The sequence below is a fragment of the Peromyscus leucopus genome, chromosome 23 (assembly GCF_004664715.2).
Source record: "Peromyscus leucopus breed LL Stock chromosome 23, UCI_PerLeu_2.1, whole genome shotgun sequence".
In the NCBI taxonomy this organism is placed as follows: domain Eukaryota; kingdom Metazoa; phylum Chordata; class Mammalia; order Rodentia; family Cricetidae; genus Peromyscus; species Peromyscus leucopus.
In genome coordinates, this window is record NC_051082.1 from 8,290,956 (window position 1) to 8,318,539 (window position 27,584).

Genomic DNA, 27,584 nt, shown 5'->3' on the forward strand with positions numbered 1-27,584 from the left:
TTTGTTTTTAACAAACAACAAAGGTCTCATTAGGTCGCACAGACAGGCATCAAATTCCTGGACTCCAGCCATCCGCAGTCCCCGTCCTCCAGGGTTGCTGGGACCACAGATGTCTGCTACCACGTCCTGCTTCAATGACTCCCTCCCTTCCTTTCTCCTATAATTATCTATTTTCCCCTTCCGTCCACAGGTGTGGGAGACAGGGATTGCCAGCGAGAAGAGGTTGCTGCTACAATGAACCTGAGCGATCCTGCGGGTCTTGTGCCACACATCAGAAGGTACTGCGCACTCTTGTGTCTCTGTGATGGAAGGTACTGCGCATGGCTTCCACTTAAGAAAATAGGAACAAGCTATGCTTTCTATGGTGAAATTTTATTGTCTTTGTAAGAACATAAAAGGAGTAAGCACGTAAGTAAGAAGATAGTACATTAAATGACTAGAGAGATGGCTTAGTGGTTAAGAACGTGTTCTGCTCTTGCAGAAGACCTCAGTTCTGTTCCCAGCACCCCCATAGCACAGCTCACAACTACCTGTAACTCCAGCTCCAGGAGGTTTGGCGCCCTCTTCTGGCCTCCACTGGCACTGCACCCATGTGTACAAACAGAGACACATGCGCGTACACAATTTACAAAATGAAATAATTTTTTTAAATCTTATATTATTAAAAGTGGTCTTTTTTTTTAGGACTGAGGAGATGGCTCAGTCAGCATATTGCTTGCTGTACAAGCATGAAGTCCTCACTTTGATCCCCCTAGAACCTTCATAAAAAGTCAGGCATGGTGGCAATGGAGCTGTAATCCTAGCACTGTGGGGACAGAGACAAGAGGCACCCTGAGGCTCACTGGCCATCAGCCTCGCTGAATTGATGAGCTCTGGGTTCAGTATAAGACCATGTCTCAAAAGTAAGATGGAGCCGGGCGGTGGTGGCGCCCGCCTTTAATCCCAGCACCAGCACTCAGGAGGCAGAGGCAGGCAGATCTCTGTGAGTTCGAGGCCAGCCTTGACTACGGAGTAAGATCCAGGACAGGCACAAAGCTACAAAGAGAAACCCTGTCTCGAAGAAAAAAAAAAAAAGTAAGATGGAGTCGCAGTTGAGGAACAGACCTTTGCTGACTTCCTGCCTCTACATGTACATGGCTGAGCACATCCACACCCATATGAACACACACACACAGGCACACGCACACGCACACACATACACACACACTTTCTTTACAGATTCTCCATATTCTCTGTCAGAGATCATCATAGAGAATCACTTGGTTACAAAAAAAAATAGTTTGCTGATGCCCTTTTCCAGGAAAATGCACGCACGCACACACACACACACACACACACACTCAGGCATGCAGACATGAACACATAAACATTTATCTATACAGAGAGATGGCACCGTTTTTACTGTAGTTAGGTTTTAGATTCTGAATTTTGTAAATAGTTTCCATGTTAGATTTCTGTTTCTGTGATGATGTATCTAAACTAATAAACTTATATGGAGAAAATGTCTGCCTGGCCCACAGTTTGAGGGTCTCAGTCCACGATCAGTTGGCCCTTTTGATGAGGTGACAGTTCATAACAGGAGTGGGTGGTGGAGGCAAACTTCTCCCTTCATCCCCCAGGGGCAAGAGAAGAACTGAGAGAGAGGTGAAGTTCCACAGCACCTTTCAGAGCAGGGTGAACCCCCGACCCAAAGGCCCCCCACCGGGCTCCGCCTCTCCCAGGCACCTCTGTACCCAGAAGCAGAAAACCCGAGTCTTTGTCACCCAAGGCTTCGGTGTGTGTCGGGGGAGGGGCGCTCAGGATCCAGACTAAAGTGGATTCATACCACTTTCCCAGATGTAATAGGATTTTCAAAACATGTTTTTCTTAATACAGATAAACAAAAAGAAGGGCAGTAAACATTACCCGAAATCCCAGTTCCTGCTTCAGATCCAACACAGGCTACCAAGAAACCCCTACCTGTCAGTTAAAAAGCCACCATTTTTATGTCCGCAGCACCCCATAAAGATAATCAAAAGAAATATACATTTTTTTTTATTTAAATAAAGTGCTTTGGGCTGAGGAGCTGGCTCAGTATCTTTTTTTGTTTTTGTTTTTGTTTTTGTTTTTGTTTTTGTTTTTTGAGACAGGGTTTCTCTGTGTAGCTTTGCGCCTTTCCTGGAACTCACTTTGTAGACCAGGCTGGCCTCAAACTCACAGAGATCTGCCTACCTCTGCCTCCCAAGGACGGGGATTAAAGGCGTGCGCCACCACCGCCCAGCATGTTGTTGGTATTTTTAAGACAAAGTCTGGCTGTCCTGGAACTCACTCTGTAGACCAGGCTGGCCTCAAACTCCCTAGTGCTGGGATTAAAACCATGTGCCACCACTGCCTGGCCAAAGGCCAGTTCTCTGATTGCTTGTGATGTCACATACGTTTCATGTCCTCCGTGGCCACTGGTGTCTCGCTTGTGAATTTCCTGTTCACATCCTCTGAGTGGGTAAGCGCCTGTATGTGTCTCTGTTCCTCCTCTGACACTGACTCTGAGTTCATCTAGACACGTATGTGAAACTATCATCCCGGTGATAATAAACAGATGCTCTGCTGCCCAAAGCTCCTTGGCGCCCCTTCAGCTCTTCCTCTCTGGTCCTTGCCAACAACCACCCTGGCCCAGTAAGTGTGTGTCAGGGCATGTGTGGAGGTCAGAGGTCGACTTCATGAGTTGGTGCTCTCCTTCCTCCACGTGGCTTCCAGGGATCGAACTCAGGTCAGTGCACTTATTGGCAAGCATCTTTATCTGCTGAGCCACCTCCCCAGCTCAGATTCCAGTTGCTTTAACATAATGGTCAGATACTTTTTTTTTTTTCTTGAGCCAACTATGGCGATTTGTGTCTTCTGAAGTATTTGGCCATTTCTTCCAAGTCCCTGAATTTCTTTGCACAACATTGTTGGGAAAAGTTCTTCATTACCTTAGTGCCTGGGAAGCTGGACCGCTGTCTCCTCTTTCATTCCTGATTAGTCATTGGTTTTGTCGCTCTTTTTTTTAATTAACAAATAAATTTGATGAGATTAATAAATACAACTCTTTTCCTAAAAGAGTCAGCTTTGCTTTCATTGTCTTTTTTTTAATTTTATTTCAGTGATTTCCTCTTTGATCTTCATTATTTCCTCTGCTCGCTTTAGGTTCGGGGGACTCTTTTTTCTAGGTTTTTGTTGTTGTTGTTAACACCCAGTGCAAGCCGAGGCCCCTGACTTGAAACTTTCCCTCCCCTGTGCCTTACATTTCCCTGGAGGGTTAGCAGCCTGATGTGGTTCGGATACATTGTGCCATCCTTTGCTTTGCTTTTTACATGTATTCCATTGTGTTTCCTTTTGAGACAGAGTCTCACTCTGCAGCCCAGGCTGGCCTCAACAATCCCATTTCAGGCTCTTGGGCACTAAGGTTGCAGTTGCAGGCTACCCCACCCCACCCTACCCCCAGCCGGGCTTGCCTTTTCAATCCAGTCCAAATGGGTTCTTATTTCTCTCTTCATTTGCTCTTTAACCCATGAATTATTTTTTTCAAGATGTATTTATTTTTATTTTATTTTATGTATGGGTGTTTTGCTTGCATGTATACTTGGGCACTATATGCATGCCTGGTACCCACAGAGGCCAAGAGAGGGCATCAGATCCCCTGGAACTGGAGTTACAGATTAGTGTGAGCTGTCACGTGGGTGCTGGGAACTGAACCCGGGTCCTCTGGAAGAGCAGCCAGTGATCTTATCTGCTGAGCCCTCTCTCCAGCTGTTGTCTTTTAAAAAGTATTGTAATAGGGGGCTGAAGAGATGGCTCAGAGGTTAAGAGCACTGACTGCTCTTCCAGAGGTCCTGAGTTCAATTCCCAATAACCACATGGTGGCTAACAACCATCTGTAATGAGATCTGGTGCCCTCTTCTGGCCTGCAGGCAGAACACTGTATACATAATAAATAAATCTTTTAAAAAAAAAGTATTGTAATAGAATATCTGTACTTATTCTTTGATAAGTTCATATCATGTAAGCAGTGCATCTTAACCCCACGCACCCCCATCCAGTTAGTTTTTAACCACATATTTTAAGGTCCTGTTCTGTGGAATGTACACACTTGGGATCATTATATTCTCTAATGGATCCATGCCTTTAGCGTTATCAATATCATCAATGCCCTTCATTATCAATAGTGACCTGCTTTGAAATCTCCTCATGGTAGTAGCAAACTCGGCTCTCTTTCCAGCAGGCTTATGTCCTCTGTCCCTTGACTTTCAGCTTCTTTGTGTTTTCTATTCGAAGTGCATATGTATTTATAGGTGACTTGTGTATACATGTAGTCTGTGCTGAAATGGGTGCTATTGACGTACCCTTTCAGCCCAGTGCAGAATTTTTATAACAACACACACCAGCTTCTCCCCTCCGTCCCAGTCTTGGGGCTGTCACATTCTATGCCCCACAGCTCACGCTGCATCGTGATTTCTGTTGAAACAATTGACTGTGCTTTAAAGAAATGTGCGAAATGGGCAACCTCTATGTCTGTATACTGTGTGAGTTCCCGCTGCCCGGGGTACCCATGGAGGCCAAAGAGACGGTCGCATCCCTTAGAACTGTAGTTACCCTGGTCCCCTGGAAGTACAACCAGCGCTCTTCGCCAGAGACACTCCTCCAGCCCCTTACCACAAGTTTGCACAGTTTTCTGTCACGCACCTTGGTGTAATGCCCTTCATGTGTTTTGTCCCCGACTCTCCCTAGACATCTGCAGATCTCTGAGTTTCTGATTCTCACCAGTTTGTAAATGTTCCCACCGTGATTTCTCCAAAGAAATGTGTATTTGTTTTGTTTTTACCTTATTTTTCTATCTGACTTGTTTACTTCATGTGTATGAGTGTTTTGCCTGCATGTATGTCTGTGTACCACATGCATGCCTGCTCCTTACAGAGTCCAGAAGAGGGCATCAGATCCCCTGGAACTGGAGTTACAGACAGTTGTGAGCGGCCGTGTGGGTGCTGGGGACCAAACCCAGGACCTCTGGAAGAGCAGCCAGTGCTCTTAACCACTGAGCCGTCTCTCCAGCTCCATTTATTTTACTTTCTTAACAGATCTTCCTCTCCTTTAAGGATGCCAGCTAGACATACACAAGGCTGCAGGAAGATGTCCCCAGCTGAGGGATGCTCAGCTGTTTGCCCCCTTCCTTTTTTTCTTCCTTCATTCACCTTTCTTCTATTTTTCATTTGGATTTCATAGATTCATTCAAAAATGTTCCCTAATATTTTTTTCCACTTTGCATTCCGTTCAACACATTCTTATCCCAGACATGGCTGGCTTCCCCCAGTGTGGGCTCTTTCAATCTCTCCATCCTGTACGCCTCTGCTGTAAGTGTTCCTTGTTCTGCTTTTTAACACGTGGGCTCCTGTCCTGTTTACTGTCCTTGTGTTATCTCAAGTTCAAGGGCAGTGTGGGCAACAGAGTGAGTTCCAGATAGCATTTTCTCCAGTTTCGGGTGGCCTTGTCCTGGGCTAGCATAGCTTCCTCAATGCCAGTCCACACTGCAGATGTGGGGGGCACCGGCTGTGGGTCCCCACACCCTCTCCTGTGCTGTTCCCTTGTATTGGAGCTGTGCCCTGTGAACACTAACCACCAGGGTCACCTCAGATTCTCACGGTCCCCCAGCCTCTACCCATACCCCCTGGAAACCGTCCCCGGGCACACACTGGAGTTCTTGTGGCTTGCATCTGCTTCTTATGTCAGGGATCTTTGGCCATGGCCTGGCAGCCACGGTCTTCAAATACCATCCTACATGTGTTTCATCTAATGCTTTGACTGTTTCAGGTGACAGGAGATAAAATAAATCAAGTGCTCATTCCTCCATCTCGGCTAGAGCCAGAAATCTCCTCATTCTACTGTTGAGCTTATTAATTATGAGTAGTCAAGTTTATTGTTATGAATGATTGTTAGTAACTTAGTTTAGTCCTAACTGAAGCCAAAGCATTCAGAAATTCAAAACACACTTCAGCAACTGAATTGCAGTTACTAGATCTCTCTGGTTTTCTTTTCTTTTTTTCTTTTTTTTTGTTTTTTTTGTTTGTTTATTTTTTCAAGACAGTGTTTCTCTGTGTAACTTTGGAGCCTGTCTTGGAACTCGCTCTGTAGACCAGGCTGGCCTCGAACTCACATACATCCGCCTGCCTCTGCCTCCCAAGTGCTGGGATTAAAGGCATGTGCCACCACAGCCCAGCATCTCTCTGGTTTTCTTAAGGGGGTCCCATCCACTTCCTGCTAGGCACGGTCTCCAAAAAGGCCCTTTCATCTGTTCATCTGGGAGCCCTTCCTGTCAGGAACGAGGAAGGCAAACCCACTCTGAGCCGTCCTCTGTATCTTCAGTTATCTGACTGATGGGGGGGTTCTAGTTCGGTTCCTTCCCCAGAAGTAGGGATGTGGTGGCTCTGCACCTGATTGTCGGTGTCTAAAGATGAGCCGGACCATTGCCCGAGAGGACAGGTACAGCGTTAGCGAGCCAGACCCTTCCTACTCAAAGCCTTTGGTGGCACCCTGGTCCACACAGCATCAAGTCCAGATTTCTTAGCTCGGCTTAAAGGCCTTTTGTGGTTTTGTTTTGTTTTGTTTTGTTTTGTTTTTTTCTTGGCTTAAAACCAGCTTTGTATTTTCTGCTCCCAACTCTCCCACCAATTCATAGTAAATGAACTACATTTCTTTTCCCTAAGAAGGCTTGGCTTTTTTATTTGTAAGTTAAAAAAAAAAAAAAAAAAAAAAAAAACTAGACCAGACCAGCCTTCTAAACACTTATATTGAGAGACACTTTGGTTTGTAGCGGTCCACTGCTTTGTCCTTGGGGTGTCTGTTACTTTGCTTGACCCAAGTCCTTTATTTATTAATTAATTAATAATTTTTTTGTTATGTTTTGTTTTTCAAGACAGGGTTTCTCTGTGTAGTTTTGGTGGCTGTCCTGGCTCTCGCTCTGTAGACCAGGCTGGCCTCGAACTCGCAGAGATCCACCTGGATCTGCCTCCCAAGTGCTGGGATTAAAGGCGTGTGCCACCACTGCCCGTCGACCCCATGTCCTTTATACAATCCAGGCTGACATGGATTCTGACCCTAACGCTCAGCCCAGTGCAATGTTGTGAAAGCACTAAGCACGCAGTGAGTGTTTGTTCAAAGAAAGAATGGGCCCAGCTGATGGGTAGATAGATGATCAGGTTGTTCGCCGACATAAACTAATGATTCCAGTAAACTGAGGGCCTGACGCCGTGTGCACTGTGACCCCAGGCTGTCACAGCACAAGAGGACATGTGTCTGCCGACACCGTCACCTCCACTTCCTTAACAAGTGACCTTTTAGAATTCGAGAATATCATATTTTGAAGAAAAATCGATTTACTGGCTAATAACTAAATGTGTGGCCTGGTTAGCCAGGGGTCAAGGAAGAGACAGTCTATACCATAATTAGGTCAAACAAAAATAAGTGGTTATTTGTGTGTAGGAGAGGTTATTTAGAATAAAACGACAGAGGGAAAGTAACACCCCAGTAGTTTTCAGACATCAAGGAAAAGAATCGAATTGGCACAGAATGAACTTGGTTTTTTTTTTTTTTTTTTTTTTTTTTTTTTCCCCTGAGGGGGGGTTGTTTTGTTTTTAACAGATCCTGCCTCAAGTTTATTTGTAAAAACAGCATGGGGTCCTGATCATCTGCAAATAGTGTGTAGGTGTGTCACACCAGTCCATCTGTCTGGCAGACAGAAACCTTTCTATGGGGCCTTCACAGGGGCCTGGGCACCTTTGGGAGCCTGAGCTGGAGCTGAGGCCTCTGCCCTGGTTTGAGCCTTGGGCTTTGTCTGGCAGAGCCTATGACCCTTGGCCATGTAGCTTCTAATCCGCTTCCCGAGCTTGGGGTGCTCGATGAAAGCGAGACGGCTGAGCTTGTGGCTGGGGCCCTTTGGCATCTTGGGCTTCACAAGGGCCTTGGTAGCCTCTGCACGTGCACTCACTACCTTCGCATTGTTGGTCTGCATCTTCTTCAGGCCTTTCTTGTTGTGCTTCTTGGCAAAGCGCATGTTCCTCAGGAACTTGGGGTCCACCCCCTTAAGAGATTGGTATCTTTGTGACCCGGGTTTCTTGATACCATTTCTGTGCCATTTTCGAGATTGGTTGTGTGTGGTGTGGTTCTTGGACTTGGCCATGTCTGAACGGTAACCGGCGGCTCCCGAAGCGCCAGGGACCGGAAGAGAAAGAGCCAGAATGAACTTGTGTTCATTCACGTCAACACACAGACGGGCATCCAATGGTGTCCTGCTACTCTTGGGCGCTTCCAGTCTTCCAGCGGCCTCTCAGAGTGGGTGTGGCCATGGGCTCCGGTTTATGGCAGTTTGTTGGGTCACCTGAGCGCCTTGCTGCAAGAAAGCATCACATGCCAGTCCAGACGTGGACCTTCCTGTACCATCTAGAGCTGGACCCAACTGGCTCTGCCCCATCATACCCCATCCAGAGCTGGATCCAGCTGGCTCCGCCCCATCATACCTCAATCAACTTAGGACATTTTTAGCATCCTGATGGCCCAGTTGCCAGCTTGATTTGTCCCTGAGCACACCTCCTCGGTAGCCAGTAGTCTCTCCTTGTTTATCTGTTCTGGAAATCCTATGTAGATAATGTCATACATGTGTGGTCTCTTATGGCTAGCTTTGTTCACTTAACATAATGCTTATAAGATCCATTCATGTCGGAGCATAGACCACAACTTTAGTCCTTTTTTTTTTTTTTTTTTTTTTTTGGTCTTTTCTTTTTTGAGACAGAGTCTCATGAAGCCCACGCTGCCATCAAACTCACTATAAACCAAGGGTGATTCAACTCAGTTCACCTGCTTCTACTTCCCAGGTGCTGGGAATACCGGTGTCCTCCACCATGCCTGGCCCTGTATTCCCCCTATGGCTGTTATATTCCATATTCCATTGCATGGGTTACTACATTTTATTTATTCACAAGTTAACAGGCATTGGGTTATTTCTGATTAGGAATAATGCCACTCTGAAACATGTCAGATTTTGTATGGATATCTTTTCCTTTCTCTTGGGTATGTACTTAACAGTGTGTTTTTTTTTTTTCAGTTGTATGTGTATGTGTGTGTATGTGCTTGAAAAAGCCAGGTGGATATAGGATCCCCTGGAGTTGGAATTATAGGAGGTTGTGAGCCCCCTAACATGGGTGCTAGGAATGGAACTCAGGTTCTCTAGAAGAGCAACATATGCTCTTAACCCTTTAGTTCCATGGAGCAGAATTCCTTAGGCAAATGCTAACTTCAGGTACTAGATTTTGTTTGGTTGGTTGATTGATTGGCTGGTTTTTGTTTTTTTTGTTTGTTTGTTTGTTTGTTTTTGTTTTGTTTTTTATGAACTCTTGTCCCCAAGATGTCTGTGCCATTCCACATTCCTGCCTGCTGGGACAGAGAGCCCTGTCTGCCCCTGCCTTCCTTCTCCAGTTCCCAGTTCCCAGTACTTGTCTGTTTTATAGCTGTCTCAGCACAGAATGGTTTTGGCTTTGGGTTTTAATTTTTGTTTCTGATGATGATACTTTTTTTTTTTTTTTTAAAGAAAAGTCTATTAAACTCCTGTGCCAATTTTTAAATTTGGGTTTCTTGTTCTTTTACTGTTGAGTTGTAAGATAAAGATACTTATTACATACTATTCTCTCTGTTTGGGGTGAGTGAGTGCATACACCCCACAGTGTACTTGTGGAGGTCAGGAGACTTGCAGGAGTCAGTTCTCTCCTGCCTGTGGGTTCTGGCAATGGAACGCAGGTCTTTAGCCTTGGTAGCAAGCGCCTTTACCTGCTGAGCCATCTCGTTGGCCGGGATAAGTACTTTTTAACGTTCATTTTTGTTTGTATTGTCTTGTTTGTTTGTTTGTTTTAAGCTGAGGATCGAACCCAGGGCCTTGCACTTGCTAGACAAGCACGCTAACTGAGCTACGTCCCCAAGCCTGTGTTTGTATTGTTGTCATCCAAACAGTGTGTTAGGAAGAACTGACCGGCAAATCTCATTTTCTGCAGGGACTGAAGGTCTCTAAGAACAAAAGCAGTGGTCAATGAGAGAGACCGAAGGACTGGGCCACCAAAAAGCACCGCGCAGGCCCCACTCGCCACCATGCGGAAAGGAGTGCTGAGGGACCCAGAGATTGCCGATCTCTTCTACAAAGATGACCCCGAAGAGCTTTTTATCGATTTGCATGAGATCGGACACGGGAGCTTCGGAGCCGTGTACTTTGTAAGTAACGGGTCGACGGGGTAGAGTAGGTTCAGAAAGAGTGATCCCCGTGGTCTGCTGCAGAACACACTTGTGTTCCGGGTAGAGATGCGTGGTCATTGCTGAAGGCAGTTCCGGAGCACGAGGCTCTACTCCAGCGGTTGTAAGGCGAAGTGATAAGCGTGAAGTCGAGCCCCGGGTGTTTCCTGGAGACGCCAAGCTCCTCCAGCCTGTGCTCTCTGTCCCTTCACCCCAAAGCCTCTAAACCCTGCACCCCAACCTCGGAGCCCTTGCTAGTCTGGCAGGATTCAGTAAACGTTACTTCCACAAGACGGATTTTCCTATTCAGCCCTCCACCTCTTAACAGCCTGTGTTTATGTTTAGATACATGCTAGCAGAATGCCTAGTCATTTATGTCCCTCACCCTAAATTATGCACCATGATAACAGGGGTCTGTCCATCTCATTCATTATTGTGTTTCTAGGAACTAATATAATGTCTGCCAGTGGTAGGACTTAAGTAAATGTAGGGGAATGGATGGGTGGGGCTCACTGGCCGCCAGTCTAGCTCCAGGTCCAGTGAGTGACCCCGTCTCAAGGGAATTAGGTGAAAAGTGACAGAGCTGGACACTCTTTCCTCCACTCGCCTCCACACGCACTTCTACACATACACATGTACGCACCTACATGTCCAAAGCACCTTCGTGTGTCTACAAGAAAATCAACATGGAAATTGTTTCCAAATTCCCGGTCCCAGAGAAAGTGCGCACTGTGAGGTCTAATTAGGATGGCTCTGTAGATGGAGGAAAGCAACGCCAAGCAGCGTTGACTCTACATTTCCTTAATGAGCAATTACTCAGTGGCACTGTCTAATTCCACCCAAGTCTCTTCTCCTCTCTCCTGCTCCCTGACCCCGGGGTGGTGGAACCCAGGCCTCACACATGCTGGCCAAGTGCTCTCCCACCAAGCTAGACCTCTATCCTGTTTTCTTCTTATAAATGTGTCAGGCATGTACTATGCATAATTGTTTGTTTGTTTATGGTTCTGGGCTGGAACCCAGGGCCTCACTCATGCTAAGCAAGTACTCTGCCAATGGCCGACTCCCAGAACAAGATTTTGTTTTCAATGAAAGTCTATATATAACTTCTAAATCAATGATTACCTTATATGTGCCTTTCTGAAGGCCTTAAGAATTGGAAACAATTAACTAGTAGATGCCTTTGATAACAAATCCTGTCACCTTAGTGAGTCTATAAATTTTTTTTTAATGTGTATTCATTTTCCCTACACTTCAGCATCAGGTACCTAGGGTTAAAGAGCCTATGTCTTGGCTACCTACTGAATAGTAGAGCAAGAAACATGGGTGTGTGTGTATTTGTCGGTGGATTGCCTGGTTCTTTTCCTAAGATTTATTTATTTTTATTTTGTATGTGTGAGTACTCATTTGTCTATGTCCTGTGTATGTAATACCCACAGAGGCCAGAAGAGGGTGCCAGATCCCCTGGAACTGGAGTTAGGATGCTTTGAACCTCCCTGTGGGTGCTGGGAACCGACCCCAGGTCTCTGAGAGCGCCAGAGCTCTCACCTGCCGAGCCCTCTCTCCAGCCTGATTGGTTATTTCACTTCCTGGCTGGTCTCTCAGCTGGTTCTCCACTGTCCAGCATCTAAGATGGTGAATCCCAGCGTTTATAAATTTGCTTTTCTTCCATTTGACCATGTGTTTTCTTCAAGTCCTGTTATAACTCTCACACGTCATACACATGTTATTACAGCAAGGAATTCGAGCAGCCGTTCCCACGAAGTCAGGGTGGAGGGGCGCTCTAGCCCGTCGGGGGGAATGTCTTTAAGAAGGACTTTGCTGAGATGTGGGGACAAATGCTACAAGGCTCCAGTCCAGCGCTTGAGTTAAGGTGACTGGACATCGTAACTCTTTCCTTTTCTTCCCCTCTCTTATCACAGGCAACAAATGCTCACACCAATGAGGTGGTTGCAGTTAAGAAAATGTCCTACAGTGGGAAGCAGACCCATGAGGTAAGACAGCCCCATGCCTCCACAGATGTGTCAAGTTAGGCTGAGGTTAGCCAAGTCCTGAGCTCTGGCATCCCACACAGAGCAGGGCAGCTAGTCCCCAGGGCCACCATGTGTATTTCAAAACTCACTGGAAGGGATGGCCCTCTGTTCTCATCACAAGGATGTGGTCAGTGTCTGAGATGACGGACGTGCTAGACACCATCTCAGGATAATTGCGGTACAGAGCTGTAGAGAGTACCCATCAGCACATATGATTAGTATGTGTTCATTAAACATAGAACAAAGCTTTCGAAAGATGTAATCCATAGAAGTTACCTAAGTATTTATCACAATGCTGTTCTTTGTGGGTTTTTTTTCCCCCCCTTTTAAGCTCAGGGACAATTTTTTTAAAAGATTTATTTATTTTATGTATATGAGCGCTCTATCTGCATGTCTGCCTTGATGCCAGAAGAGGGCACCAGATCTCATCACAAATGGCTGTGAGCCACCATGTGGTTGCTGGGAATTGAACTCAGGACCTCTAGGAGAATATCCAGTGCTCTTAACCATTGAACCAATCCTCTAGCCCCCAAAATTAACTTATTTTTATGTTCTTTAAAAGATTTATTGTTCATTTATTTATTCTGTATGCAATGTTCTGTCTGCATAAATCCCTGCAGGTCAGAAGAGATCATCAGATCCCATTATAGATGGTTGTGAGCCACCATGTGGCTGCTGGGAATTGAACTCAGCCCTTGCTCAGGGATAATTTTATAAGAGTTTTAAAGAAAACTGGAGAGATGGCTCAGGAGTTAAGAGTTGCTCTTCCAGAGGACCTGGGTTCAATTCCCAGCACTCACATGGCAGCTCACCACTGTCTGTAACTCCAGTTCAAGGGTATCCAACACCCTCACACAGAGTATATACAGACAAAACACCAGTGCACATTAAATAAATAAATAGATAGATCTTTAGGGGTTGGGGATTTAGCTCAGTGGTAGAGTGCTTGCCTAGCAAATACAAGGCCCTGGGTTCGGTCCTCAGCTCCAGGAAAAAACAAACAAACAAACAAACTGCCAAGGAAGGCAAACTGTAAACCTCAGTAGCTGCCCATAAGAGAGAGAGCATGGAGACAAGAAAAAACAAAATAAAACAAAACAAAAAAAGCTGCCATTTGAGCTGGCATAGAAGTCAGGCACATAGCAGACAGGAAGGGGGGGGGCTCTAGAGCAGCGTTTCTCAACCTGTGGGCTGCGACCCCTTGGAATCAAACAACCTTTCCTAGGGGGTCTCATGTCAGATGAGACTCATCATGACATCCTGCATGTCAGATGTTTACATTTTGATGCCTAACAGTAACAAAATTACAGTTATGAAGTAGCAACAACAATGATTTCATGGCTGGGGGTCACTGCAACATGAGGAACTGTACTAAAGGGTCATAGCATTAGGAAGGGTGAGAACCACTGCTGCAGAGAAACAGCTAAGAGGCTCAAAGTGTTAGGGAAAGATACAGGCCGGGCAGTGGTGCTGGCCTTTAATCCCAGCACTCGGGAGGCAGAGGCAGGTGGATCTCTGAGTTTGCAGCCAGCCTGGTCTACAGAGAGGATTCCAGGACAGCCAGGGCTACACAGAGAAGCCCTGTCTCAGAAAGTAAAAGAAAGGAAGAGAAAAGACCCAGAAAGATGAAAAGGGAATTAGGCTTTTCTGGGTTACTCAGTGAGTGGGCCGGCTTCGGGAGTCGCATAGCTGGAACCCGGAACACTGCTGACCACATGTTGTCTCTGTGGGGCCTCTAGCAACGCTTCTTGGTATTGCATCTAAGCAACAACTTTCCAGAGTAGAACATGGACTTAAGTAGTGGTTTGATTCTGATATATTTGATGAGAGATTTGGACCTTGTGCTATTATTAAAACTATAGCACAAGGTAATTAGCTGGTTCATTTATTAAAATTTACCTTATGTCCTTCTAACACAGAAGAAGAAATATATAAAATGTATTGATCTATGTATATACACACTTGATAAATACAGTTTTCAGTCTGATAGTTAAAACCATTTTTCTGATTTCTATAGAAATGGCAAGATATTCTTAAGGAAGTTAAATTTTTACAACAGTTGAAGCATCCAAACACCATCGAGTACAAAGGTTGTTATTTAAAAGAGCATACTGCTTGGGTAAGTCAGAGAGTCTCTATTTTCTTTTTTATGTTAATTTCTTAATTATTTATTTGAACTATAAAATTATGAGCCCTGTTTCTGCCCCCTTTGACTTTTGGAATTGCTGATTTAACACTTATCAGTGCTCACCAGCTTGCATTATGGTATGTATTCCCCGAGATGAAATATACCAGTCTTGCCTCTTGGAAACATCATTCGGAAAACATTTAGCAAAGGGATGGGGAAAAGTTAACATCATCTTGTAAAACCAAAAGGTAAATCCTTTTAGTCTCCTAGAATTTTTAAAGATTTTTGTCACATCTATTTTGTGTGTGTGCCTGTTTGCCATGTGCACATGTGGAGGTCAGAGGTCAACTTGTGGAGCCGGTCTCTTCCTTCCACAAAATGTGTTTCGGGGATTGGCCCCAAGTCATCAACAGCAAGTGTCTCTACCCACCGAGCCATCTAGCCAGTCTTTATCCTGCAATCTAGCCAGTCTTTATCCTAGGATTTTTTTTTTTAAAGATTTATTTTTATTTTGTATGTATGAATGTTTTGCCTGCATCCATGCGAGTGCACCACGTGTGTGTGTAGTGCCCAGAGAAGTCGGAAGAGGACTTCAGATCCCCTGGAACTGGAGTGATGGATGGTTGTGAGCCACCAGGTGGGCGCTGGGAATTGAACCCTGGTCCTCTGCAAGAACAGCCAGTGCTCTCAGCTGCTGAGCCGTCTCTCCAGCCCTCATTCTTGAATTTTATCTTTGCCACGTCAACCCTCCTCCCCATTCCATTTGACCAAAACCCGGGCACTTTGCTAGACACTGTCACTGTACGACATTTACAGAATGACACCACCACTGTGCCGCTGGAGTAGGGTGCCCTTTCCTTCCACGTGGTTTGTTTTTGTTTGTTTGTTTTGTTTTGTTTTATGTGACGGTCACTGTTCGAAGCTGGCATGTCACATACAAGTTAGAATATGAAAATGTTAAACTTTGCAGTTAGTCACATTGGGCATTTTAGCTTAACATCCGTCTGTGATGGGTTGCTTGTGATGAGCCAAGGCCTTTCTGGACCCTCTTGCTTACAGGAAATGGACAGTCTGTTCCCAAACATTATGTGTAAACATTTCTGCTCAAGGAGTTCATTTGGTGTGTGCATGTACATTTGTGTGTGTCTCTGTGTGTCTGTGTGTGTGTGTATGTGTGTGTGTGTGTGTGTGTGTGTGTGTGTGTGTGTGTGTGTACATGCATTTCTCTGTGTGAGCATGTGAATGCCACAAGTTGAAAGTCACCTGTCTTACTCAATTGCTCTCCACATGATTTGTTGAGCCAGGGTCTCTCACTGAACCTGGGGTTTTCCCAGTTGATGGGACTGGCTAGCTAATGGACCCCAGGGCACCCTGTGTCCACCTTGCCAGCACTGGGATTACAGGCATACACCTCTATACCCCACTTTTACATGGAGGCCGAGCTCTGACCCTCGTGATTGTGAGGCAAGCTTTACCCTCTGGATCATCTCTCCAGCCCCTAAGCAGTCCTTCAGTGGTCCAGAACCACGGCTTCATCTCCAAGCAGCTGTCAATCAAAGGAGCATCCTGTCTGGACATCAGCTGCTCTGGGCAAGCTCAGCTGCCTTGGAGGAGTCTGGAGAGATGTCACTCGGGAAGGGTAAATGCTGCACGTTCCAAGTTACCAGGAGTCTTGGCAAAGCCTCAGGAGCTCTTCCTCCAGCCTGTTGACTCGTGGAGTGCTAACCAGCCTGGCTACCTGGTTTCCATCGACAACTAGTTGACTACTGGTTAGAAGGTGCTCGTAGGCACTGAGCAGTGAGAGGCAGGGAGTCAAACAGCACCAAGAGTGACCTGGCCATGTGGAAGAAGTAGAGCACGAGACAGCAGCAGAGCTGTCGGGGCTCAGTCTGAAGGACTGGGGGAAGCGCTGGGAGAGCATGCACGGGGCCTTTTAACGCGCACTTTTTTTCATATTTATTTATTTATTTTTCTATTATCAACTTGATACAATACAAATTCTTATCCTAATAGTGAAATGTTTTAATGATGCTTGCCCAATAATTGAGTAAAACGAAAACTTATTTTAAGCCACAGTCATCCTAGGGTCCCCCCTGCTCTGTAGCCTCCCTGGATCTGTGGGTTGCAGTCTGATTGTTCTTTGCTTTATATCTAGAATCCACTTATGAGTGAGTACATACCATGTTTGTCCTTCTGGGTTTGGGTTACCTCACTCAGGATGATTTTTTCTAGTTCCATCCATCCTGCAAATTTCATGCTGTCATTGTTTTTCTTTGCCAAGTAGTACTCCATTGTGTATATGTACCACATTTTCTTTATCCATTCTTCAGTTGACAGGCATCTAGGTTGTTTCCAGGTTCTGGCTATTACAAATAGTGCTGCTATGAACATAGCTGAGCATGTATCTTTATGGTATGATTGAGCATTCCCTGGGTATATGCCCAAGAGTGGTATGGCCGGGTCTTGAGGTAGATCGATTCCCAATTTTCCGAAAAACCGCCATACTGACTTCCACAGTGGTTGTACAAGCTTGTACTCCCACCCACAATGGAGGAGTGACACGGACTTCTTAAAGACTAGGAGTACAGCCCAACTCCCTCCTGTCCGGTCTCAAAGATGTGCAAGGACCCAACTCAACCTGTGACTCTTTGGCGTCACAGTGGCGCACAACCAACACACAAAGTGGAACGTGCCGTCCGAGTTTGGCTTTCGCCCTTTCCTAGGCTGGCGTGGGTACTGCAGTCCTCCCTTATAGTGCCGGGCTGTGTCTCCTGACCACAGGGGCCCACAGCCAGCTCTCCACAGAGCACGGTGGCCCCTTATCACCCAGGGGGCATATTCCCAGACCCCAGTAGGTATTTAAAGCCATGGATAGTACTGAGCTCTGTACATGCTATGATTTTTTTTCCTGGCTATACATGCCTATGATAAGGTATAAAAAAATTTTGTTTTTGAGGCAGGGCCAAAAATGAGCAACCCTGGATGGTCCAGGACTCACTATGTAGATCAGGCTGGCCTCTAAATCAGAACTGCCTGCCTCTGTCTCCTGAGTGATGGGATTAAAGACACGTGCCACAACACCCAGCTGGTACCAATTTCTAAATCAGATGTAGATTAACAGCAGTAAGAGCTGAAGCAAAGCCATTGCAGGTGTCTGCTACAGGGGAATTGCCAGCATCACTACTCTTGTGCTTTTGTGCATTATTGACTAAGATAATTATTTAGGATTACTTGGACACAGGTTCTATGGTACTATGACCATGGGTCTGTTGGGTGGATGGTGTACACAGAGTGGACACTCTGTACAGGGGCTGATTCTCATGCAGAGCAGGAAAGAAAGATGTACAACTTAAAGCTTGTGAATTGTTTTTCTGGAATCTTTCATTTACTATGTTTGGACCACACTTGACTATGGAAATTCAACCAGGATAGGAAAAATCACAGCTTGTGATCACTGTGCTCTCTGTGCTGTGTGGCTAATCTACGCTGTATCACAGATGTGGGGTCTCTGTGCTGTGTGGCTAATCTACACTGTATCACAGATGTGGGGTCTATGTGCTGTGTGGCTAATCTACACTGTATCACAGACATGAGATCGCTGTGCTCTGTGGCTACTCTGTGATGCTCAGTTATTTCCTGGGGTTGAATTCATCCTCTTTGTTCTTTTCCTTTGGTAGTTTCTTTTTCCTTAGTGATGGTGCTGGGAACTGAACCCAGGGTCTTGGGCAAACAGGATAAGCACTCTGCCACTGAGCTATATACCCCATGTCCTGTAGTTGAATTTCTAAGATATTCCCAACTTAAAATGGGCTTACAGGGCAAAGGAACAGCTGTACTCATATCTCACATTTTCAATTTAAGGAAGTTTAATGCACATATTTAGCTGCTTACCTAAAAAAAAAAAAAGGCAAGTGATAGTTTAGTAAGTTTTCCTTCCAAGTTAATTTAAAAAGAAGTAGGGTACATAGAAAACTAACATTCATGAAAATCTTTACTTCTGTAGGCTCCTTCATGTCTCAGTAAGAAATAAAATGTAGTTGTTAAATTTTAAAAGTATGTTTGTTTTGTGTGTGTGCGTGGGCGTACATGCATGTTGAACATGTGGAGGTCAGAGGTCACCTTGCAGGAGTCGGTTCTCTCCTTCCACCATGTGGGTTCTGGGGATCAAACTTAGGGTTCCCGGATTGGCAGCAAGTTCCTTTCCCACTGAACCATCCTGCCAGCCACAAAATAAAACACTCGTGAATGTTTATCTTTGTTGTTTTTCTGATCGTCTTCATTTGGGTTTCCCGTTCAGGGTTGTTTTTAGTTTGTTTTGTTTGGTTTTGTTTTATGTGGTACAGACTGGCTCATGACAGTCCCCCTACCTCAGCCGCCTGTGTGCAGAATTACAGGTGTGAGCTACCACACCCTGCTTGAATTTGTCTTCATGCGCCAAGAAGAATATTATAATAAAGTGTCTCAATTGTAAAAATCTAGATTATTTGAGTACTGTGAGGTATATAGTATATTTAATGCTTCATATTAATGTTCATAATGAAAGGAAGCACTCTGGTGACACTGGTTATGTCTGGGTGGTCACAGGAATTGGCATTCATGCTTCCTTTTATAATAACAAAATAATCACTGGCAGGAGTGTGTGCTCACGTGAGTGGCAGAGAATTCACAGCTTTGGCCTTGGCCGTAATCAAAAGTCTGGGACACAGGGTCCGGGGTGGCAGCAGAGGAAGTGTCTCCTCACTTTTGCTCTGAGGAAGCCTCTCAGATGCCTACCTGAGAACGTTCAGTAGCATGATCACATAAACACTTCTTGTGTGGGGGATGTACATGGAGGTCAGGGGACTACTTCAGATGCCATTCCTCAGGTGCTCACCACTTTGTTTTTTGAGACAGGGTCTCTCATTGGCCTAGACCTCTTCTGGTAGTCTAGGCTGGCTGGATTACAAATGAGCATTGCTAGCCTGAATATTTTCATGTGGGTTCTGGGGTTAAATATTAAATAAATATTTTAAGATACAAATTAAAACTTCCAGGAGGTAGTGGCGCACGCCTTTAATCCCAGCACTCGGGAGGCAGAGGCAGGCGGATCTCTGTGAGTTCGAGGCCAGCCTGGGCTACCAAGTGAGTTCCAGGAAAGGCACAAAGCTACACAGAGAAACCCTGTCTTAAAAAAAAAAAAAAAAATTAAAATCTCCAGATGACTCCAATTCAAAGCAGTGGTACTAGAGTGATTCAAGGTAATAATAGCACATGGCAGGCCACGTCTTTATGCTGAGCCCGACAAAGACATGTTCCTTGTGTCAAGCTCTAGACAGTGTAGACAAGGAGGCCTGCTAACTGGGGATTTCTGTTTGCTTTTGGTCCTAAGGATTGAACCCCAAATAAGTGAGGTGCAAAGTCCTGAGCCCAACACAGATTTTTCTGGTTTGTGTATTCTTTGACACTAAGTAACAAATTTTATCTTATAGTAAATAATAAGCAATAATATCTAGCCACTCAAAACCAATTATGAAACAAGACTGTGGGAAGAAGGTATTAGGTCAGAATTGGCAATCTCAGCTTGACCATCTACAGTGACTATTTCATATCAACCCTTATATGGTAAGAGGCCAAGTCCAAGTGAAAGGTTACAGGAACCGAAATGTGGAAAATTAAAAATAAATTCATTATCAAGTGACCAGATAAGACAGGTTTAGATCAGGCCAAATGTCTTTTCTCTTGATGTTCTTTGTGCTTTGGTTGGTTGGTTGTGTGCATGGTTGATTGGCTATTCAGTTGGTTGTTTGGGTACTTGGTTAGTTGTTTGTTTGTTTGTTTGTTTGTTTGTTTGGTTGGTTGGTTTTGTAGGTGGTTGTTTGGCTGTTGGTTGGTTGTGTGCTTGGTTGATTGGCTATTCCATTGGTTGTTTGGGTACTTGGTTAGTTGTGTGGTTGGTTGGCTGTTGGTTGGTTTGGTGGTTGATTGTTCAGTCGGCTGGTTGGCTGGTGGTTGGTTAACTTGAGGAACTTCTTATTAACTTTAATTATTCTGATCTTTTCATCTCTTCCAGTTGGTGATGGAGTACTGCTTAGGTTCAGCCTCAGACTTGTTAGAAGGTAAGGATGACATTACTACGCTGCTCCTGTTTTTCCTCCACCATGTTCTCTGTGGGGCTGAAGAGGTAACTCAGCAGTAAAAACACTCTGCTCTTGGGAAGGACCCAAGTTTGGCTCCCAGGTGGCTCACAACTGCCTGTAACTCCAGCTCTGGGGACCTGATGCGCTCTTCTGGCTTCCACAGGCACCTGCGCTCATGTACACATGGACGGACAGTCTCTCTCTCTCTTTCTCTCTCTCTCTCTCTCTCTCTCTCTCTCTCTCTCTCTCTCAAATAAAATCTTTTTTTTTTTTTTTTTTTTTTTTTGGTTTTTTGAGACAGGGTTTCTCTGTGTAGCTTTGCACCTTTCCTGGAACTCACTTGGTAGCCCAGGCTGGCCTCGAACTCACAGAGATCCACCTGCCTCTGCCTCCCGAGTGCTGGGACTAAAGGCGTGCACCACCACCGCCTGGCTTAAAATCTTTTTTTTAAGGATCTTATCTACTTCTAGAAAAATAGACAAAGTACAGTTTGGGCCTCTGGTTGAAAGTTGAGGGTCATGTGGGTAAGCTGTGCAGACATAATCTCTGCCATGTAGTTTACATGTCTGGATAATGTCAACAGTCCCCCTACTGGTGAGGCCATGGCCATCCATGGCAGGCTATGATGCCCTTAGCCAAAAACCATCAAAACCATGTGTAAGTGTTGCTATCTACCTTTTCCCAGTGTCACGATGGACCTTGTATGTGAGACAGAATATGTGTGTGTGTGTGTGTGTGTGTGTGTGTGTGTGTGTGTGTGTGTGTGTGTGTATACTCACACGTGTTGTCAACTCATGTTGGTATCTACCCATGTGAGGTGTCAGGATGGACCCAATCCCTCCTTACCAGTGCTAAAAATGTCTGGCCGGGTGGGAGTGGCACACACCTTTAATCCCAGCACTCGGGAGGCAAAGGCAGGCGGATCTCTGTGAGTTCGAGGCCAGCCTGGGCTACCAAGTGAGTTTCAGGAAAGGCGCAAAGCTACACAGAGAAACCCTGTGTCGAAAAACAGAAAGAAAGAAAGAAAGAAAGAAAGGAAGGAAGGAAGGAAGGAAGGAAGGAAGGAAGGAAGGAAGGAAGAAAGAAAGAAAGAAAGGGAGAGAGAAAGAAAGAAAGAAGGGAGAGAGGGAGGGAGGGACAAAAAAAGATAAATAAATAAAAATGTCGGAAGCTGCCCATGGTCTCTCAGCAGAAGTTGGTTCATAGCCTCTTTACCTGTATGTAGGTCGGGAGGTGGGGAGTGAGTAATTATAAAGGCTTTGCAGCCGAGAAGAGCATGGCCTTGATCGCTGTCTGGGGGACTGGTACACCTGGGCCCAGTTGGATTAGAATTCATACAGCTCTGGCTCACCATTGACAAGTAAATTAATACCACAGGCCTGTGGGTTTTGTTGTGTTGGGTTTTTTTGTTTTGTTTTTTTGTTTTTTTTTCGAGACAGGGTTTCTCTGCGTAGCTTTGCGCCTTTCCTGGAGCTCACTTGGTAGCCCAGGCTGGCCTCGAACTCACAGCGATCTGCCTGGCTCTGCCTCCCGAGTGCTGGGATTAAAGGCGTGCGCCACCACCGCCCGGCTTGTTTTGTTGTTTTTACGCACTTGGTTCTCCTGTCTCCTGCTGTATTATGGAAGGTACGGCTTCCACGTGTTTAGGTGACTACGCTCTCAAGTTGTCCTTCGGTAAAGTGTGTGTCACTGTGTGGTGTGGAAGGCCGGTCATCCATCCTGACCATCTCTCCTTCCTCCCCAGTTCATAAGAAACCACTTCAGGAAGTGGAGATTGCTGCTATCACTCATGGTGCCTTGCAGGGGCTGGCCTACCTCCACTTTCACTCCCTGATCCACAGGTAAGTCCAGACCCCAGCTTCCTTTCCACTGCCTTTCCCAACTCCGGAGCCCAGGGACTGTGGGAATCAGTGTGTGTGTTCCAGTTCTGCGCCTAAGGGACCACAGGGAACAAGTAGAGACCGACCCCCCCCCCCCAGGCCTCTTCACAGCTCCATGAAGACAGCATCCCTCTGATGTTTGGGGGGGGTGTATTTATTTGTTGTTTGCGGGTGATAGTTGTTATTTTTAGTTTAGATTTCTTTTTCTTTTCTGAAACAGGGTCTTACAATGTAGCCCAGGCTGGCCCCGAACTCACAGTGTAGCCCAGGTGGATCTTGAACTCCATTTGTCCTGCCTCCGCCTCCAGAGGGCTGACATTGTGATGGGCATTGGCATGCCTGGCTGCCTCCTGATGGCGCAGGAAAATCTGAAGAAGGGTCGGTCCATCCTCTTTTCCGCTCTGGGCCAGGAACAGAAGTCCACTGACTTCCATGCACAGAACAGCAGCCAAGCTGAGCCTCTGCCTTTTCTTCTCCCATTCCAGAGACTTCCCGTTCCTGAAGTCTGTGTCAGGAAGGCTCTCAGCACACACAGGTGGCTCACAACTGCCTGTAACCCCAGTTCCAGGAGTTCTGACGCCCTCTTCTGACCCCTGTGGGTGGGCATTGCCTGCACGTGGTACATGACATGTATGTAGGCAAAATGTTCATACACAAAATATAAATAATTTTTTTTAGAAAGGCTAGATTAGACTGGGGTGTGTGTGGATCAGTACCAGAGCATTTGCATAGCACACACAAGGCCACCATGTCCATGTCCATCCCCAGCACCACAAAAAAAATAAATAATGGTATAGACAAAACATGAACCAATCACATATGGTAAATAAGAACTAAACCCGTTTACGTTTAATCAATGGATTTAGCAAATTTTTGAGGTCTGTTTCCTTGGAGTCAAGGTATAATTGCTGGATGGTGGCTTGCTTGCAAGTCTGCTGTTTTTTTTCTGAAGCCACAGTTTAGTTCATATGCGTCCCTCTTACCTTAATCCGCATGGTACTTATGAAAGAAATTGAGAAGACAAAAAACAAAAATTTAATGTTCTTTACATTTCAAAATGAACACCAAGCATGGTGACACACACCTTTAATCCCAGCACTCAGGAAGCAGAGGCAGGAGGATCCCTGTGAGTTCAAGGCCAACCTGGTCTATACAGTGACCAATTGTTTTTAAAGAGCCCATAGCCAGGTACAGCGGCATAGGCATATAATCTCAGCACCTGTGAAATAGAGGCAGAGAATTAGAAGTCCAAAGCCAACCTCAGCTACATAAAGAGTTCGAGACCAGCCTGAGCTATGTGGGGCCCAGTCTTCAAACAACATGAATACCGTTCATCTCAACTTTGTATTGCTTTGAGGGACGTTTTGTCTCCAAGCCCTTCTGTTGGAAGAGAATAGACAGTACCTTTGTTTGCCTTCCCTCTGCCCGGTGTCGCCGTGGAAGAGAGAACCTGTCATTTCGTGGGGACTTTTGGAAGCGTTTAAGCCTATCACCTTCTCTCCACTTTTTCAGCTGTCTCTTCCCATTATCAACTTGCTGTTCGGGTGTCCCAGTCCTCATTACACATCATTCATACCTTAAGAAAAATAAGGGGACAGCCACATCATCCTCTCATTCTGAATTTTCAAATGCTATTTTTTTCCCCTAACGTTTCACTGCATCAAATATCAAACATCTTTAATAGCAAACCAGCCACAACCCGCCATTGCAATACTGAAATGCAAGTTCCTAACCCCTAATCCTTGTCTGTTTTGATCTTCCAGGGTCTTCTTTGTACTGTACAGTGTTATTTCTTAAATAACACCTTTTCTATAGCCTGTCCCCTCCCATGCCTTAGAGGGGCAGTTACAGTTAAAGGCAGAGAGAAAGGGTCTCGGGCAAGACAGAACAGGTATGTGTCCAGCTGAGGAGCCCCCGCCAGGGCGGCCACGCAGGCATGTCAGAAAGCTTTGGAAAGGGGAAAGCAGCAGGCAGTTCCGAGTGGCGCCAACTTTCCCCGCACGCACGAGGAATGTTGGCGGTGGGGGGGATAGAGCATTGAAGAACATGCTTTGTAAGGGTCGCCAACTCGGAGCTCTCCTTGACTGGCATGGCTACCTCTTTCCCTTGCTCCACCCCTCCCTCTGAAGACAGCTCCTCCTGGAAGTCCTTCCAGTGACCGCCCAGGAATGCGGGCTCCCTTACAACACGCAGTGACCGCTGAGAAAAGTATGCTTGTGTGTTTAAGAAACTTTTTATCTTGCTAATTGCATGCTCTGGCCTCCTGCCTAGTAAGAATCGAGACCTTAACTCTCGAATCCTCCCCTCTCTCTCTCCTGCAGGGACATTAAAGCTGGAAATATCCTCCTCACAGAACCCGGGCAGGTGAAGCTGGCTGACTTTGGATCCGCCTCCATGGCTTCTCCTGCCAACTCCTTCGTGGGGACGCCTTACTGGTGCGTAGACATAGAAGATATGAAGCAGGCTTAAAATATACAAGTGTGAGCAGGAGGGACACTTGGCATGGGCCTTGCTGTTTCTGCAGTGGTAGGGATTGAACCCAGGACCTGGAGTGTGCTGGGCAAGTGTTCAACCACTGAGCTATACCGCAGCTCCTTTGTTTGGAAACATTGCCTCACTAATTTGTTCAGATTTTCCTCATATTCATTCTCTGTCCCAGGCTGCCCTTGAATATGCAATCCTCCTGCCTCAAGCTACCATGGAGCTGAGCACACAAGCCTGCACCACCAGGCCTAACCTTGTTTTGTCTCTCAGTGATGTGTTCCCAGCCAGGAATGTTGCACACCTTTAATCTCAGCACTCAGGAGACAAAGGCAGATGGGTCTCTGTGAGTTCAACCAGTCTACACAGTGAGTTCCAGGACAGCCAGGGTTACATAGAGAGAGAGACTCTATTTAAAAAAAAACAAAAAAACAAACCCTGTGTTCCCAATGTCCCCAATCAGATTTCATTTGAGAAGGTTAGAGGCCTCACTAGCCAAACAGAGTGACCTGAAATTGCTCAAATGGTGCAGCTGGCTTTGGGTCTCCTTTGTGTGTTATCGATTTGCTGGGCTAGCTCTGTCTAAGGTTTCACTGGAGATCTCTTTTGAACTGCTCCCCGGAGGCAGCGTGTTCAGGACAAGGGATCTTCTTTATAGCCCTCTGGCTGGCTACCAAGCCAGGATGGAAGAAATCCAAGCTCCCAACTCTATCGAGTTCTCTGACACTTCATCCACTTTGACGTCATTCTGACTTGGAGTTGTCCCCCACATTCTGCTCCAGATCCCCTTTAAATGTTCACAGATACACCCGTCATGTTACCGTAGCTTTGAAAAAGACACATTCTGGAAAAACCCGCTAAGAGCCGCTGCTGTTTGACCTTTGACCTCATGGTAAGATAGGATTTACAAAGCCACTGCCGACGTGGAATAGACCGTAGCACCAACCAAAGCAAACTGAAGGCTGAGAGCCTCTCCCTTCTGGGGGTCACACATGCTGCCCACCTTTACCTGTTTGGGTCTGTAAATCACAATGTCTTTGGAAGCACAGATCGCGGTCCTTTATGCTGTCCCTCCGGATATTTTTCATGTCTTTTAGAGTAATTCATTTGTCTGTGCTCACAACACACTAAGCGTTTACGTATCTGCCTGAGGTCCCTATGACAGATCTCTCCATTTTTTAGATGAAGAAACAGATAGACCATGAATGAGCAACAGACTCAAGAGCAAATGGAGAGCAAAGGGTAGAGCCAGGATGTGTTGAAAATCATGTAATAGTTCCTAGAAATCACCAAAGGGGATCTTCAATTTTTTTTTAATTAATTTTTTAGCTGCTGTACGGAAGAATAGGTTGTGTGATATTCTCTCACACCTAAGTCATGTTTTGTACTTGGTTCACATTCATCCCGGTGTCCTCCAATTCTGCTCTCCTCCCCCCTCCCTCCCTCCTTCTCTCCTAGATTTATCTTTCTAAGTCTGGCTTACTTCACGTAACATGATGATCCCCTGTTGCATCCTACATCTTAGTTCCTTCTTATTGCTGTGATAAAATGCCATGACCGAGTCGACTTATAAAAAAAAAAGTGTTTAATTTGGGGCTTTAATTTCAGAGAGTTAGAGTCTGTGGCTGTCAGGGCAGGGAGCGTGGCAGGAGGCAGGCAAGCCTGGTAGCAAGAGCAGTTGAGAACTCACATCTTAAGGCATAGCCATGAGGCAGAAAGAGAAAGAGACACCAGGAATGGCAGGAGCCATTTGAAACCTCAAAGCCCAGCCCCACTGACACACCTCCTCCAGCAAGGCGGCACCTTCTAATCCTTCCCAAACAGTTCTACCAGTGGGAGCACGAAATTAAGTATATGAGCCTATGGGGGCCACACTCATTCAGACCACCCCATCACAGGCACCTCCATCATGTACCTGGACCGCTTTTCTTATCTGTGCCTCTGCTGGTTGTCAAGGCTAGTTTCATTCCATGGCTTCCACAAAAACCACCACAACAAACACTGAGAACTTTAAGCCGGGGCTGGAGAAATGGTTGAGTAGTTGGAAGCACTTGCTGTTCTTACAGAGGACCGTGGTTTGGTTCCCGGAAAACAAAAGAGAAAAAAAAAAAAACAACTTTCAAATAACCTTAGAAATACTTTTGGGCTGGGCGGTGGTGGCGCATGCCTTTAATCCCAGCACTCGGGAGGCAGAGGCAGGTGGATCTCTGTGAGTTCGAGGCCAGCCTGGGCTACCAAGTGAGTTCCAGGAAAGGTGCAACGCTACACAGAGAAACCCTGTCTCGAAAAAACAAAAAAAAAAAAAAGAAATACTTTTGAATGCCCTTAAATCTACTGTATCGAGTAGTTTTATAATGGAAATTTTGTTTCTACTGACGACTTGAGTTCTGCACGTTGTGTTTGGCAGGATGGCCCCAGAGGTGATCTTAGCCATGGACGAAGGACAGTACGATGGAAAAGTGGACATCTGGTCGCTCGGCATCACCTGTATAGAACTGGGTGAGTGAAGAGTCGTTTTCACTGGATCTCTGCAAACTGGTCCTCATCCTGCTCATCGGTTAGCCTGTCTAGAACTCACTCAGTGATTGGCGGCTGTGCATAGGCCAGGCAATGTGAATTTGTTGTAGATATTTCTCATGCTCTTGTACGCCCCAGAAGACTGTCCCTTCTC

The 27,584-nt window shown here is 45.8% G+C and overlaps 2 protein-coding genes across 5 annotated transcripts in view; one reads left to right on the plus strand and one right to left on the minus strand.

The window, feature by feature from the left end:
• The window catches only part of Taok3 (TAO kinase 3), a 183,082-nt gene that overhangs the window by 85,171 nt on the left and 70,327 nt on the right, over nucleotides 1-27,584 (plus strand). For 3 of the 4 annotated variants that reach the window (XM_028878825.2, XM_028878824.2, XM_037198641.1), the window contains exons 3-10: nucleotides 191-278; nucleotides 10,047-10,260; nucleotides 12,198-12,269; nucleotides 14,326-14,427; nucleotides 20,486-20,531; nucleotides 22,297-22,393; nucleotides 24,754-24,867; nucleotides 27,321-27,412. In XM_028878825.2, coding sequence (XP_028734658.1) covers nucleotides 10,141-10,260; nucleotides 12,198-12,269; nucleotides 14,326-14,427; nucleotides 20,486-20,531; nucleotides 22,297-22,393; nucleotides 24,754-24,867; nucleotides 27,321-27,412 — 643 coding nt within the window. In that variant the 5' untranslated portion in view covers nucleotides 191-278; nucleotides 10,047-10,140. Of the gene's footprint in view, nucleotides 1-190; nucleotides 279-10,046; nucleotides 10,261-12,197; nucleotides 12,270-14,325; nucleotides 14,428-20,485; nucleotides 20,532-22,296; nucleotides 22,394-24,212; nucleotides 24,641-24,753; nucleotides 24,868-27,320; nucleotides 27,413-27,584 lie in introns of those variants that run through there. The other variant, XM_028878826.2, reaches the window with a different exon arrangement.
• Nucleotides 7,644-8,211, minus strand: LOC114699659 (60S ribosomal protein L29-like). Its single transcript, XM_037198643.1, has one exon. It carries the CDS (start codon nucleotides 8,183-8,185, stop codon nucleotides 7,754-7,756), a length of 432 nt encoding a protein of 143 aa, XP_037054538.1. The 5' UTR covers nucleotides 8,186-8,211; the 3' UTR covers nucleotides 7,644-7,753.